This window comes from Prinia subflava, chromosome 2 (assembly GCF_021018805.1).
Source record: "Prinia subflava isolate CZ2003 ecotype Zambia chromosome 2, Cam_Psub_1.2, whole genome shotgun sequence".
Taxonomy (NCBI): Eukaryota; Metazoa; Chordata; class Aves; order Passeriformes; family Cisticolidae; genus Prinia; species Prinia subflava.
Window position 1 is genome coordinate 49,794,407 of NC_086248.1, and position 16,546 is coordinate 49,810,952.

A 16,546-nucleotide genomic window follows, 5' to 3' on the forward strand; every position below is an offset into this window, starting at 1 on the left:
CAAATTACAGGTGTGACACAGTAGCTATTATGGAAATGCCATGTACACAGAATCACAGACAGGCTGAGGTCAGAAGACCCATCTGGAGGTTACCTAGCATAACCTAGACCCTGAGCAAAGCAGGGTCAGCTAGAACAAACTATGCTGGGCCTTGCTCAGGTGCGCTTTTAACATCTCCAAGGAAGAGAACGACTCAACATATCCGGGCAGCCTGTGCCAGAATTTGATCATTTTCACAGTAAAAAAAAAAAAAAGGTTTTCTTATGTTTTTGTTTATGCCTATTGCCTTATGTTTTCATGAGACACCACTAAGAATATGCCTGCTCAGTCCTCTTTACTCCTTACCATCTGGTGCACACACACATTCCTAAGATCCCCCTGAGCCTTCCCTTCTCCAGGCTAAAGAGTCGCAGCTCTCAGCCTCTCCCAGGATGACAGATGGTCCAGTCCCCTCAACATAGCAGCCTTTTCCTGGACTTGCTCCAGTACATCCATGACTCTCTCATATGGGGGAGCCTCAGAACCAGACCCAGCACTCCAGGTGTGTTTCACCAGCACAGAGCAGAGGGAGGCACCACCTCCCTTGAACTGCACAGTGTCACTGTGCTGTGACACTCACTCCAGCACAGTCCAGTGTGCCATTGACCTTCTTTGCCAAAGGCACACTGCTGGCCCACGTTCAACTCGTGTCTGTCAGGACCCCGGGGCCTTTACTGCCCAGCTCTTTCCAGCCAGTCGATTCCAACCACGTCCTTGCTGCGCTGCCCCAGATAGGCCTTTGCATGAATGCCTCGTGTCGGTGCATTCCTCCGGCCTGTCCAGTTCTGAAGAGCAGCACGCCCACCTGTTTTAGCAACCCCTTGTCCCACTTTTGCATTGGCTATGAGCTTGCTGAGTGTGCGTTCTGTCTCATCATCCAGGTCATAACAAAGGTGTTAAACAGACTGGCCTCTAGGGCACACTGTTAGTGACCAGCCCTCAACAGGGCTTCACGCAACTGACCACAACACCACGTCCCCGAGGCTCAGCCAGCTTTTACCCTACTTTAATTCTACTTGTCTAGCACACACTTGGAGAAAACTCACAGGCACGTGATAAAGAACAGTGGAGATATAACCGATTTTAAATTTCATTAAAAAGCAGTCCTAAAAAAAAGACTAAATACATTTTTTCTCGTAGTATCTAGTCTATCTATCCAAAGTTTGTGCAGTTCCTTCCACAAGTTTTCTAAATCATTCAATAAAAAGTGAAAAAAAAATTCTATACTTATGTAGGAAAATTGTAATATCTCCATCAGAGACCTACAAGAAAATTGATGCTCTGATAAAAGCATACAATTATACTGCTTTGTCCCAAAGCATCTTCTTTTACTATTCATTCCTTTAAATACTGTAAAAGGAGAAAGAATCATGAACACTCAGTCCAATAGCTATACTTTCTGATTATGGCTATCCAGTTGAAGCCAAACTTCACCAGTGAGATAATCTTCCGGAGAGCTACCCTAGCAAATGTTCTTAAAAACTGGTCTCATGCAGTTGCAATAAAATACTATTGCTTCTGTTTGGCATCTGGAATACAAGGAGCTTATTTTAAGAGCACTTCTATTGTTGCAAAGACTTGCCTCTTTTACAATACTTACTTTATTCTACATCAAACGGGAGACATTAACTCCTATTCTTCAATCAATTCATCATACAGAATTATGTAGGTAAGACTGTTCATAATTTTTTACTTCCAACAAGAATTCTCCATACATCATGGTCAGTCAAGTAAGAATCTTCATTGAGACCTCAAGTTTTGGCTGTGATTAGCTATCCTAAAAAGAAAATTTGTGATAGCTAATATGATAAAGATGATTAAAGGAAAACCAGGAAGTCTTCTTTCTTCAGCATCTATTACTTCCTTTTATTAACTCAACAAATGAGAAAACAGGGGCAATCTTAAATCAAAGAGCACACATGAATCAAACAAGTAGATTTGTGAGAAAGAAATCACTGAGCACTTGTGTGCAACTTCACATTAAATAATTAGCTCAAGGCCTCTGGTGGGTACAGGTCTGTATCACGCACCTGTCAGTTTATATATATTCAGTCTCTCATACAAACATGCTTAGTTCTGACTACTACTGCAAAAATCTTCCTTTTTTTTACACAGAAAAAGAGAAACAAAAAATAAGCTAAGTTGCAGGCATTTTGCAAGATACGCAATTAGTTAAGAGAAAAATTTAAGCATGATCTATGTAATTCATATACAAAAAACACACTGAGATATCATTCTAAGGCCCATTTTAAGACTGTATACAATGCAGCTGTCAATATACCAGCTGTAATTCAATACAAAAAAAATATAACACACAATTTGTTAAGACACAGAATGGAACAATTTGGTTTTCGGACTTACACATTTAACAGTCAACAGCAAATTTGCTTACGTTTTCCAACACTTTTTCAAAGTTGAATTTCAAATTAGCCAGCAAATACCATTTAAGCTTTGGTTTGTTGGTGGGTTTTTAACATCACTTTTATACACTAAGCACAAGTATCTTCAGCTACTGATCCACCACTGCTCCCATTACAGTCAGGAAAGGTTCTAATGAAGATGGAAGTTTTTCATATTTAGCTCTGTTCTGTTTCTGGCAGATGCTCTCCCTAATTTTAATCTATATTTTAAGAAAATTTCCATTGCTTTCTACCTATAGTTTAAGGGTTAAAGAGAGTGCACACAATACAGCTTCCAAAACAAAATCTCTTCCATGAAAGTGTAAGGTTTTTTTATGGTAAGTTCATTAAAAATTAACATGCTTGATGCTTAAAAACAGAGCTATGTACATTTCAGAAATGTCTCATTTTACAGATAAAAAGTTAAACATGTGCTTGTATTTGTCAGTTTTCCATAGTTTTCATTAAGTTCTCAGTATACTGCCTATATTTTGGGCACTCTTCAACCACAGAACCAGACATAAAATACACTAGACCTCAATGCAGAGTATCCAGCTAATTCATGGTGTATCCCAATTCATTATTCACTCAGCTGTAAACAATTATTTCCTCCTGTTACAGGCTCACTTGGGATGTACTTGCAACCACAAATCAATACTCTTGTGCTGGAATAGGTGTTGCAGTACCAACACCAAATCAAAACCCCTTTTCAGCTCTGGCAACCTCTACCAATCAGGTTATGACAGAAAAAACATCACAAGTCTGTAGCACAGTAGCTTCAGGCAATTTCCCAAGACAGTTAAATCTTGAGAAACATACCGAAGAAAAAAAATAAAAAAGATTTAGTGACAGATGTACAAATTCCCCAATCTGCCTCCCTTTGAGAAAGGATCCCATTTACCTTCTAATCACCCATCTAGACTATAGTTGACACATCTGTTGTAGCACTAGACCTGAAACTGCTGCAAGGAAAACAGGATAGACCAAGGGGTTACTCTCAAGTTGTGTTTGTCTCAGAGCTGCATTTCCTTTCAAATTTATTTCTGGAATATTTGCATATCTGATGTTAACCTTTCAGGTATGTAGTTCCCTAGAGATCTTCATTCTTCATAAAATCATTCCACATACAAACAAATGAATTTTCTCTCAGCAGAGTAATATTAAAGTTCAGAACTTCCCAAAACAAGAAGTAGTAACACCTAAGTGGAGGAAAAGGGTGAAAAATTATACTCATCTTACAAACCTGGATCATTGTACCTGATTAATCACCTAAGCAAGGGGTTTTAAGTAGTATATTGTTTCAAGAGGCAATTTCCTCTTATTTTGAAGACTTGTGAACCTAGGGTATGTTGGGCAGCATCCAGAAATAAAAGTGAATTTTAATATCTTAAGTGAATTTTATGACATGACAATTGCATTTCCAGCTTCTTAAGACCCTTAAAAGCTAAAAATGCAGTTATTCAGAACACAATAAAACTAAATAATCCATTTTTATTGTATATTCTATTCAGCTTTTGAAAAATCAAACATAAATCCCTCTTTCATAGTCCTAACAAAATTAAGAAAATGCTGCTGTTCATTCAAATATTCTCAGACATTTACTAATTTACTAACTGACAGAACTCTGAAAAATACCAGTTCCTGTTTTAATTTTCACTTCTTTGTACTTTTTTTTTTTTTTTAAATTCTGCCAGGTTTTTGGGAAGACACTACAAAACAGCATGGCACACACTTTCAGAGAAATAATTCACTGCACTTACCTCCACAGTGTTCAGCAGAATCAATGTTATAGCTCGCCACACCGACTACATAAAACATTTGGGAAATTGTAGTTATATAAGCTGGGCCGCCAACGAGATCTTGCCAGCTGGGAAATGCACTGGTTTGCATAAACCAAGTCAAACTTGGTTGCTGTTGACCCCAGTGCCAGTGAGGGTGAGACGTGGAGGCAGCCCCAGAGTCGGTACCACGGAGAGCTGTGACAGCCGCCCGCCCCTGCAGCCAAGGGGCAACAGGGGCAAGAGAAGAATTCAACACAGGCCCAACACTGCCCACAGGCAAAGCGTCTGGCAAGGCTCCTCTTCCCAAGAGGAGAGCCTCACACACCTCCCAAGAAAAGCACACACAGCCTCACGCGTCACTAAATATATATAGATTGTGTACTTTGATAAAATTACTTCTTGTAGGTAAACGTAAGACTACTCTCAATTCTTCGACAAAGTGACTGGGTTTTTATGCTTCCAAGACCAGAGAATTTTCTTCATTTCTTTCTACCTTTAAAAAATTCTCCATTTTGTTATAAGAATTCCTTTTCTATACGTGAGAACCGATGAGGCTCTAGATTAGTGGTGAATGTAGAGTTGAACATAGCTTGTGAGTCAGGATGTTAATTAAGGGATCAACTTCATCAAAATTTCATATAGCTCCATACAGAAGCTAGAGTTTATGATCAGTATGTGATTTTTTTTATATCCTAAAGTGAAAAGGTGTGTTACTTCTACACAAGTCTACAACTTTACCAAGCTAACAGTTTTTGAAAGCAGGAAATTTAGATTCCCTCAGGATCAAGGAGCATAAATGTGTAAGGAAAAAAACCAAAGAAACAGAGACAAAAAAAACCAAACAAAAAAAAACCCAAAAAAACAAGCAAACTGAACCACAACAAAACCTCAACCCAAAACATTTTAAAATTTCCATTACAGGAAAATAGCCTATTACACAAACAGCTTTGTCCAAAACAAACAAACCAAACAAAAAACTCCAGCTACAAACAACATTCCCCACCTTCCCAACAAGCCATTATTTGAAATCTAATTTATTCTACAGTATCAGCTCCAGCTATGGAAAAGATCACAAACCAACAGAGGCTAAACTTGCTTCAGGCTCCTCACTTGTTCAGAACATACCTCCTAAAGCAGTGTCTGCCCACAGTGATAAGAATTATCATCTCATGCATTAGATATTTGAAGGCAACACAGAATACACCTAATACACCAAATCACCATATGAATCTGTTCAATCCACAGTGTGGACCATTCTCAAGGTGTGAAACAGAACGTGGAAATAAAGGAAGACAAAAATCACAGAAATGGAAAGAATGGCCACAGAACACTTCCAGGACAGCTCAAAGAATATGTAAACTGAGCTTTGTGTTGAAGTCCAGCCTCAGCATAAAGCAAATGGATATATGCTTTTAAAAGAAAAAAGAGATGGGAGGTTGAATTTTATGGCACATAACTCTGAAGTTAACCCTATAATGTTAGTCAATATATGGGAAGCTAGTAAACAACACAGACAAAGTAATGGATCCAAAATTTCAATCAATTTCTACCATTCTGTGTCACAACACATAGAGTATTTTCTTCAGTAAATGCTATGTTGACAAGACAGGTTAATGTTGAGAAGAAAGACATACATAGATTTTCAAGGTGTTTTGCTTTTTTATATATATAAGCATACAATTGATTACTTATTACAACCAGCAACAATAAACTATATTTTAAGTGTGAAACCTATACGTACAATTACTCAAAGCAGTTAAATAAAAAATATCAAGTCCTTTTCCCTAATCCTTATTAAAGAAATAATTTTACATTATCTTCATTTGTCAAACTTTAAAAGGACAAAGACAGTCACAGAAGATTACTGCAATACATTTTAGTACAAGCTATCCAAACACATCAGCATCCATACTGCAAAACACTAGATGTGAGAAGGCATAGTGTCAGACACTCTCTACTACAAGTTATAGCTTTCAGTCACAGTGTGAGTAAAAACGCTGTTCAAATAAAAAATCTTTGGATTATGGCACACCTGTTTTCTGAACACATTAAAATTCAGGTTTCTAGAAATTAAATTTTAGGAAACTGGCTGAAAAGATTAAAGTAATCTCATAAAAATTAAAATAGAAAACTAGTACTTCTCATATTCACTTCTTGTAGCTAAAAAGGTTGTCTTTCATTTAATGGCAGCATCTTGAAAAAGGACTTCATGAACTTTTTAACATTAGCTATTTTTAAAAGCTGTCATTTTGATCCTAGTCAAGTGACAACCTCAGCAAAAGGTTCTTCTTCCTCCTCCTGGCCTTCTAGATTCAGTAAGAAGAGCCTGGCTGAGAAAACAGAACCAGGTAATATGCATTAAGTAGGACAAGATGGTGAATAGCTTTAGACTGTTTTGTTTCTTCTGGTTATTTTTGGAATGCAATGCCTTTGGTTACTGGTATGACATCAGTCATTAGAAGAATACACAGATGCCCGGCTTACTACTGCCAAACTTGTATCAGCCAAGAGACATATACATCTGATTTCATAATGTTATGTTGAGATTTGCTGGGTTTATTTAGTAGCAAGCCTGCAAACAGTTAGAAAAAGTTAGTGACTATTTTAAGGTATTGCCCTCCTCCTTTGTACAGCTCAAAGGAGAATGAAGCTTCAATGGAGAATTGGAGGGCTGAAAAACAATAGTATCACTGGCAATTATTTTTATTAAAGCCAAAGCCTGAGTTCAGAGAATGAGATATTGAAATAATTTAAGTACTACAAGCTACTCAGGGCTAGAAATTGCTGCACCAAAACAATGACTTATGACAAATAACACCTCTATGCATGTATTAGATACAGTACACTTCTAATTGCACTTCTAGACATTAAAAAACAAAGTATGTGTAACCAAGAGGTTGTATGACAATACAGGAATATCCAAACATATAAAGCAATGCTGCTGCCAAATATAATTTTCCTGTGCTTCAAAAAAGCACAAACCCACAATGTTTAATATTAAATTGCCATTTGACTTTTTCTAAATAAGTGTTAAGTCTGTCAATTCGAGCAAATTTTTTGCACATTCATGATATTTCAAACACCAACAACAAAAAAACTACACCAAAAAAACCTCACCAAAAAACCCACCAGACTGTCTTCTGCTGATATATTTTTTTAAGGCTTGTCAAATCAAAACTCCTTACAGGATTGAGTACTTCAGAGTGCTGCGCCCATACTAATTTACAAGTGTATGAAGTAATTAATCTATAAATACCTTGTACAGTTATGGAGTTCAAATAATGATTTCCTTTTTCAAATATACATAAAAGACTCTCCAGTTTACAACTTTTACATCTGAAGGAAAGCATTTCAGTATTGCTTTCTGAACTCTGAATTGGCACTTCCATCTAAAAAGAAAATTGCAAAAGCCTTTTTTCATAATGCAGTACTTAGCTGAAAACAGTAACAACAAAACCCAAAATTAACAAATATTCAAAACATTTCCTAATTTTTATAAGGTTTATATATAAAAAGCAGCTAAAGGTTGGCAGATTTTGAACATCTTAGGTGTTGCAACATCAGGTTTCATTTATGTCTTGAATGTTCTTTCTTCTTTAGTTTTTAAATGCTGATTTTTAAACATTGTTAACATTGAAGTTGGTAGTAAAATCCATGTCTTTCCAGTTTTTATTTAAATATCCCTCAAGTGCTGATGTATCAGATTTAACAGTTGAAGTACAGACCAGAGCAATAACATCCCACAGTCTTCCAGCTCCTTGTTACTCTGTATTACTTAATTTTAGCAGTGAATAATAAACAAGAGGATGCATATAGAATCTTAGGAGTCATTAGGTTGGAAAAGATCCTTAAGATCATCAAGTCCAACTGTAAAACTAACACTCGCAAGTCCATCACAAACTATGTCTCCAGCTGCTATGTCATGTTATTTATCCTCTCCCCCAGTTTATTTATTTATCTCTTTATTATTCTTTTGGATGTTTTTAAAATGAGGAGGAAAAAAAACCAAACCAAAATAATCTCAGAGAAGCTGATATATGCACAAGCGTACTAAAGAGGCATTTTAAACTAGTAACATACGTGAATGTGCGATCAGACAGTTTTTCAACAACATCACACTTTCAACTACACACACATATAGGAAATATCTTTAGAACAGTAAGTTTTCAGTGATCCCAGAAGAATTTTGAGTTACCAGTCAACCATTAAAACTATGTAGGTGGAGAGCAAAGGAATTCATTTGAGTATATTTCTTTTTTATATTAAAAATATTTCATTCTTGTCCTTCTTCTTTCTTCTTGATGCCTTGTGATAAAAGACTGTAAAGTCATTGACCTAATTCACACATCACAACACTGAGCTCTAAAATACACCTGTATCAGGTCAACATAGAACCCCTGCAGTCTCACCTTACAGGTTTGCAATGATAATGAAGGGAAGAATCATTAAAGAGCTATATGATCCTTATTAACCACCAAATTCCATCATTTTGTCCTACATAATGTGGAAGGTAAGAAAGATCTCTTCAGGCCTAAATCAGAAGCCACAATTGCTTTAAAGCAATTCATAGTGCATCAACTTGGAAGTATTCAGTAAAGACAGTAACTGACAATTTTAATGAAGTTCTGAAGAAGATACTGAGAGGCTGAGAGCTCTACTTACTTCTTCTGAACTATACCAGATGGTCTTAAAGACCTGACATTTTTTACCCAGTTCTATCTTTCTCCTTATACTATCATGAGTACAGAAAACTTCTCTTCTGTGAATACCCCTTGCTAAGACCATAATTACTGCAGAACAAGAACACAGTTGGAATACCACATGGAAAAAGTGACAGGGAAGATAGAGAGATTACACTAGCATAATTTAAAAAAGAAAAATCTTAAAATAGTTAAACACAATATTTCTGGAGCAAGTTTCTCTTTTCCTACCTAAAACACCTCTCCTTTCTTAGAGGACTTACTTCAGCTATCTTTGGAATAATTAACAGAAAACAAAGTTAAATATCTCCAGAGTAATGCAAATTATTTGAATATTTAATATTACATTTGCAGATCTTTTAGTCCTTGCTACTATTTTTAATGCAGTAACACAATATTTATTCACACATTACCAGCCGGAATAATATGAAAAATACTGACATTACAATATGCACTTAAATCACATCTGCCTCAAAATTTCAGTTTTTTTCATGCAATCCTAGAACTGTTACAAACACTGGCCTACTGCCAGTGTTAACACACATTGGAGAGATGACATAAGGCTGCTTGAAAAGCTAAATCCCAAGTTTTTACAAAACTGTTAATGGCATCAACTACAACATGATGACAGCTAACATCAAAACAGTTCTACAGGGATTTTTAGATTCTTATCTCTTCCCTGGTTTTAAGGGCTCTTTTTTTAAAGTTTTCTTATAATTTTATGCAAAATGAACCTTCTGCAAGAGGTTTAGTTGTTTTGTTTCCTAAGGCAGAATACTTCTAAATAAAAACTGACCAAGTTTCGCCAGAAACATTTTGTTAAAAATCATTTATATAAGTTAAACCTTACAGCTCTTACTTCCATAAACCTGCATTCTGTGATTGCTGAAGGAGACCCTTAACCATCCCAAAATAAAAGTACATACAATAAAAAACATAAGCATCTGAGATAAAGATCATTAAATTTGCTCTTCAGTCTTTGAAATAAATTTACTATCTACATCCCCTAGAAACTGACTGGATTAACAACAGCATCAATGCCTATTGTCTAAGTACCTCTATCAAACACAGGAAGACAGAAGGAAAATCAAAGATTTTGTTTCCCAAATATAGGCAAGAAGCTGTTGGAAGAATTGAGAAGTCAGGTCCCAGGAGTCCTGGATTCTAGTTTCTTGTTTACTCAAGGATGATGTGTCTCGGTTAACTTTGTTACCGTAATCTTTGAACTGAGTTTTCTGGAACCTTCCCAGAACTGAACCATCAAGCTCTAAGTATATACCAAGGAAAAACATTAGCATTTTATAGAGTTTCTTTTTATTAAATAGACAAAAATGCTAACTGTAGGGTAAAGATCACCTTCAGGGCACTTACAGACTTTTCTTCCATAATCATACAATAGTTTGGGTTGGAAAAGACCGTAAAGGTCAGCCAATTCCAACCCTCCTGCTATGTGTAGGGACACCTTCCATAACACCAGTTTGTTCCAAACTCCATCCAGCCTAGCCTTGAACATTTCCAGGGATGGGGCATCCACAGCTTCTCTAGGCAACCTGTTCTAGTGCCTCATCACCCTCTCAGTAAAGAACTTCTTCCTAATCCCTGCATCTAAATCTATCCTCTTTCAGTTTAAAGCCAATCCCCTGTGTCTTATCAAAGGACCTTATTGAAAGTTTCTCTCCAGCTCTCCTGCACGCTCCCTTTAGGTACTGGAAGGGTGCTCTGACATCTCCCCAACATCTTCTCTTCTCCAGGCTGAACAAGCCCAGCTCTCTCAGCCCATCTTTATAGGAGAGGTGCTCCAGCCCTCTGTGCATCTTTGTAGCTCCACAGCCCTCTGATCATCTTCTGAGCCCTTCTCTGGACTTGCTCCAGCAGGTCCATGTCTCTGGTGTGCTGGGGAGCCCAGAGCAGGACACAGGACCCAGGTGGGGTCTCAGGAGAGTAAAACAGAGGGGGAGAATCAGTTCCCTTGACCTGTTGGTCACATTCCCTTGATGCAGCCCTGGATACTGGGTTGGTTTTCTGGGCTGCAAGAGCACATGGCCAGGTTATATTTTCTCATCAATCAACACTCCCAGGTGTTTCTTTCTCATCAGAGCTGCTCCAGTTAATGTAAAATTTCTGCATCAAATATCATACAACCAAACCAATACTGAAGATTCTCTTTTTATAGTCCCAGCACAAATCATGCAGCTATTCTGGAGAAGTCAAAGATTTATGTTGATGTCACAAAACTTGCACAACAGACTTTACAGACATACTTAGGATTTGCATTTCTCAATCACAAATGCTCAAGCTACAAACTACCTCACAAAGAAAGAAAGAAGAAACAAAACAAACAAAAAACCCAACACTCCAACAAATTCAAAATGAGAAATAAGCCACATGAACTCTTGTAGGAACCGTGAAAACTAATGCCATATCTCCTATTGATGTAAGCATGGCAGCATTTTGCTTTTTGTTTCTAATCCAGTTGTCTTATGCAAACTAATTAAATATATATGTATATTTTCATCTGCAGCAGGCACAATTCAACGCTGCATTAGCACTCTTGCATGCAGTAGCACAAACACATATATCCAATCTCATAATCGCAGTTTATTTCTTGTTGGCTTTAATCTTTGTGTCAGATGCTACTTTATCCCAAACTGGTCCACAGATCTTCCGAAACGCCTCAAAATAAGGAGCTTATAAAGAAGAGAAAGACCTAAAATTGCTTCAGTTACAATCTACTGCAGTCTTTGAACATGACATAAAGTATCATCTTGGATTTTTTTTAGACCTGCATTTCTAACCACTTGTTTTACCTTCCCCTGTGAATTAAGCATATTAAAGTCAAATCAAGTAAGTCATTCTCTCCCAACCAAAAGTAAAAAAATAATTAAGCACTTCAGATGTGTTTTGCTTAGTGAAATGGATTCATACCTTATTTTGCCTCACTCTGAATTACTGATTAAATCTAGTTATTAAAAAAATTTTACCTTTTACTTTGTGTTCTTGTATTGTTTTGACTAAAACATCAGATTCGCTTTAAGTAATGACAAAACATAACAGAGGAATCCTAATTTTGGAATTTTACATTTAATTCATGAGTGACCCTCATCTTCTGTGGGGAAAGCATTTTCTTCTGCTCCTACTCGCAATACAAACTGTACAAGGATAGGCAAATGTGAACTATGGAGTCACATTTCTTTTGTCAGAATTCAGAAGCTGTCTGGGTAATTTAACTGTGTGTACTCCTTGGTCAATGAATCTTTGGATTTTCTTTTACCACACTATATTGGTGGGTTTGTTTTAACCTGGTAAAGTGTAGCGGGAATTATTATATCATCAAGAAACTCTTAGAGAACACTCAGAACAAAAATTAAATAAATGGATAAAACAGCTGAAAGACGTGTGAGAAGTATCTTATACACTAGATATTAAACAACTTGAGAATCACAATTAAGAAGTGGCACTCCTAAAATGAACTCCTAGATTGCTGAAGAGGAAATTTATGCATATATGGTGGTAAGCATTTGACATAGCTAGAACAGCAGCATTTGGTCAAAAGACTTCAACAGAAATATCCTAAAATCTTTTTTGCAACACCTCATTTCAAGGATTCTTCTGCAAAGTGATTTCTTCTCTGACAGTTAAGTCTCACTTAGGGAAATAAAGTTTATTATGTTTACATTTTTCCCCTGTAGCTTGAGTCCTTTCCCAAGAATTAATTTCTGCAGCCAGCTATCAAATCAGGCTTCAGATTCTAGAGCAGATTAGAAAGTTTAGATCATATTTTACCCAGAAGTTTTCACAATTCTTTTAAGCTTCCCTTCCTGAAGGATCAAGTAGGTCAACAGAAATGTAGAACCTGAGCCCTCTAGCTACAAAACTGTCAAAATGTGCACCTCTACCTTAATGACACACATTTTATACAATATCTTTAATCTTAATCCTAATCTTTAGTGTCTTAATTCTATTGTTGCAATAGGTGCAAGAGAAGTATTTTTATATGCACCTTAGTTTACATTTCAAAGTACTATTATTCACTCCAGATCTTCACTCAATAGAAAGATCAGCTGATTTCCCAAGCTTTCTCCCTAAAACCTGAAAACAGAACACAACATACAAACTAAACCACTGCCAGAATCCGCAAGTCACTGGGAAACATACAAGACTCCAGCCCTGCAAAAGCCTAATTCACTTGTAAACTCCTTGTATAAGCATATAGTTTGCAATTATTTGAAATACACAGCAGAAAACAACTCATAAATTGTAGGTATGTGCTTTAATCTGAAGTTTTTGTCAGGACAGATTTGCATACAATATACAGAATCTTAGATGAACTCTACCGTGGGTCATTAAAAAAAAAACAAAAACAAAAAACAAAAAACCACAACCCTGAAGAAAAAAAGTATTTAGTTTCACTGTCTTTGTATTTTCCAACACAGGAGTTCAAAATATTTCAGCACCATGCATTTAAATCCATAATTAACTCACATCCACCTCAAAGTACCTGACCCATAACAAGTGAGAGTGCACAGGCACATGCCCAGTGATGTGGAGCTCACGGTAATACACAAATGACTTCACATCACAAGTGGAACACTGTTTCTGAAATAAACTGTAACTGCTGGGTAATTTCCTAGAGAAAGTAAGGGAAATGTATCAAAGGCATACACACAGATATAAATTCTTCTGTGAAAGTATTACCTTACATATGTACTTAGGCCTTAAGGTAAGCCTAAAATACATTTAGGGTGTCTAGTTGCTTTTTATACCTTTTAGGGAGCATAAAGCTGTAGTAATATCTTGAATGTTTTACTGCATTATTTGTATGCACATGGAGCAAAACCAAGGAGACTCTTCAGCTTATTTTAGTCCAACTCTTCTCTTTATGCAATTAGAGTTCCACTGATGTTAACATCAAAAGAAACTGGACTTTGAATTCAAGGACAAGATACCCCTCAGTTATCAGCTTTCCAACACATTAAGGTGCACAGTGTGCCATGATAAATACTATTTTTAACTGGTCCATGGTGCATCAGCTGTACATAAATGTGAACTGTCTCCAGTGTGAGACTGCCAGCAGTCTTCATTCTCTTCACTCTTGGTTCCAACGAAACGTCACCTTCATCCATTTTAGCATACATGTTAAGAATACTGGCAGTTCCCACAGTGCTTTAAAATTACCTTTAAATTTAGCTATTAAATTCCTGACAAAAATTACTTCTGCTGCTTTCTCTTTAATAAAGAGAATCTGCCTCTCATTTCCTAAATAATGCCATTTGCCTACACAGCTTGAGCATCACACAAGAGACATTACAGCACCAAAGCACTGTTTTAAGTTATTCTAACTAAATCACAGCTACAGTCGCATCTGAAACACTGGACCTTCCTGCCTTAGCAAAAGGCTTTAAAAACACCTCCTAGCTTGACTCCGGCCTCTCACAAAGATACAATGTAATCTCTAGGCTGGGGATGACATAATCAAAACTGTTCGATCAGCAATAGCACACCAGAAATTTTCTCACACTTCACCCTCACCATCTAAGGCATTTAAGCTATTATCATACCCCTTAAATAACAGCCCTTCAGCACAGGGAAGGCAAGCATCACTTGAATTTCTCCATTTAAAGATACTCGGAGAAGGGCTTGTAACAGCGCTAGACGAGACGCTACAATTTCCACACAATAAATAACCAGTGCCAGCCCAGCAGGCAGGGATCCGCTCCCGCACACCGGGATACCTGGCTGTGCCGGGCAGGATTCGGACACCACTACCGGGGCCGGTACTGCGGCAGCTCCGTGCGCGGCGCCCCTCCAGCCCCGCGGCTCCCGGACCGCCGGGGCTCTCCCCGCGGACCACGGCGCCACCGGGGGATGCTCCCGGGGACCGCGGGCGCTCCAGCCTCGGCCTCCGGGGCACAAATCCGGCCGCATCCCACCCGGATTTGCCATCAGCCCCGACAGTCTGCCCCTCTCCAGGCCCATCGCTGCCCGCAAGAAGGCAAGGAGCGAAGGGAACCAGAGCGGGGGAGGAAGACACCCGAGGCGGCTGAGGACCCGGCGCGCCTCCCTCACCTTCGTCAGCTGGGCGATCTTCTTGCTCATTTTGAAGTGCAGGTCCGGGCTGTACTCGGCGCCCAGCCCCGCCTGTGCCGAGCCCGAGCCGAGTTTTCCCGCTCCGGGCGCGGAGCCGCCGCCGTAGCTGTGCTGCGGCTGCTGCCAGCCCATGCCCGGGGTCGCCATCTTCACCGCCCGGCTCCCGCCGCCGCTCGGGCTCCGCCGCCGCCTGCCTTACCGGGGACCGAGCCCGGCGCCCCGACCGCGATCCGCTGCCCGAGGCGGCTGCTCCCGCCCCGGGCGCTTCCCTCGGCCGCCGCCCCGCCGGGCTGCGGCGTCAAAGCTCTCGGGGCCGGTGCGGGAAGGGGCGCCAGCCTTTCTGTGCTCTGCTCTCCTCGCCGCCCGTCCCCGCGCGGGGGAGGCCGCTCTGTGGGCCGCGGGCGCGGCGCTCCCCGGGGCCGCCGCCGCCGCCGCGCTGTTTACGCCGCGCGGCCCCGCGTCACTCGCCTGCCCCGCCCGCGCGCTCCCCGCGCGCGGCCGCGCGCGCCGCCCAGGGAGCGGGGCGCGCGCCGGGCTCCCCCCGCCCGCCCCCGTCCCGGGAGCCGAGGGCCGGGAAGCGGGAAACGGGCGGAGAGAGCCGGGCACCGCGGGGGGAAGGGTCGGGGTTCAGGCAGCTGTGCAAAATTCTCCGGTGGGAAGCCCTGTGCGTGCGGCGGAGGATGCCCGGGGCAGGGCACCGCGGTGCGGGCTGTGCGAGCGCATGGAGGTGTGCCGGGTTCGCACCGCCGTGAGCGTGGGACGTGCCGCCCGCTCGCAGCAGGAGGTGGCACGGGCGAGGAGCCACTCGGAACTGGAGCATGGGACTGGCACGGTTAACTCGGGTTTTGAGGGAAGTTAGGGGCTGGCCTCTTCTCCCAGGTAGTTAAGTTAGCGACAGGTTTTAAGGTGTTCCTGAGGAGGTTTAGGATGGAATTAGGAGGAACTCCTTCACAAAAAGGGTGATAGACGTTGGAATGGACTGCGCAGGGAGGTGGAGGAGTCACCGTCCCAGGAGGTGTTAAAGGAAAGGCAGGATGTGGCACTGAGAGCCCTGGTCGGGTTAACACGATGGTGTTCGCTCATAGCTTGGACCCGATGATGTCAAAGGTCTGTTCCAACTTCACTGATTCTGTGATGAAACGCTCACAGATGCTGGGGTGACCCGGCCGGCCAGTGTGGAGGCATCCGGCTGGGCGGGCCGGTCTCTCCTGGGTCACAGACACTGCTGCTGCAGCCGCAGCCGCGGGCCGGCGGGCTGATGGGCGGGCAACCAAGGTCCCCGCCAGAGGGGATTCGCAGCTGGATTTAGCATGACCTTTAGGTTGGGTTTGAATGCTCTCTTTTTGAGTTCCCATCCTGTGCAACTCCTGAGAACTGCCACCCTCTTTAAGAATTTAAAGCCTCCTTGCTAGGCTCTGGCCTTGTGAGAATATATATATTAATGTGGTTGGACACATCTGATTCCCAGATTAACAGCCTCTGCACTCTTCCTTTACAGAGTCCTTGGTACTCTCCGTTGAGTAGTTAATCTTTTTACTGC

At 40.4% G+C, this 16,546-nt stretch overlaps 1 protein-coding gene across 2 annotated transcripts in view; it reads right to left on the reverse strand.

The window, feature by feature from the left end:
* Positions 1 to 15,459, reverse strand: part of FAM184A (family with sequence similarity 184 member A) — a 73,373-nt gene extending 57,914 nt beyond the window's left edge. For both annotated transcript variants that reach the window (XM_063389890.1, XM_063389889.1), the window contains exon 1: positions 14,986 to 15,459. In XM_063389890.1, coding sequence (XP_063245960.1) covers positions 14,986 to 15,153 — 168 coding nt within the window. In that variant the 5' untranslated portion in view covers positions 15,154 to 15,459. The remainder of the gene's footprint in view (positions 1 to 14,985) is intronic.
* Between the last annotated feature and the right edge of the window lie 1,087 nt (positions 15,460 to 16,546).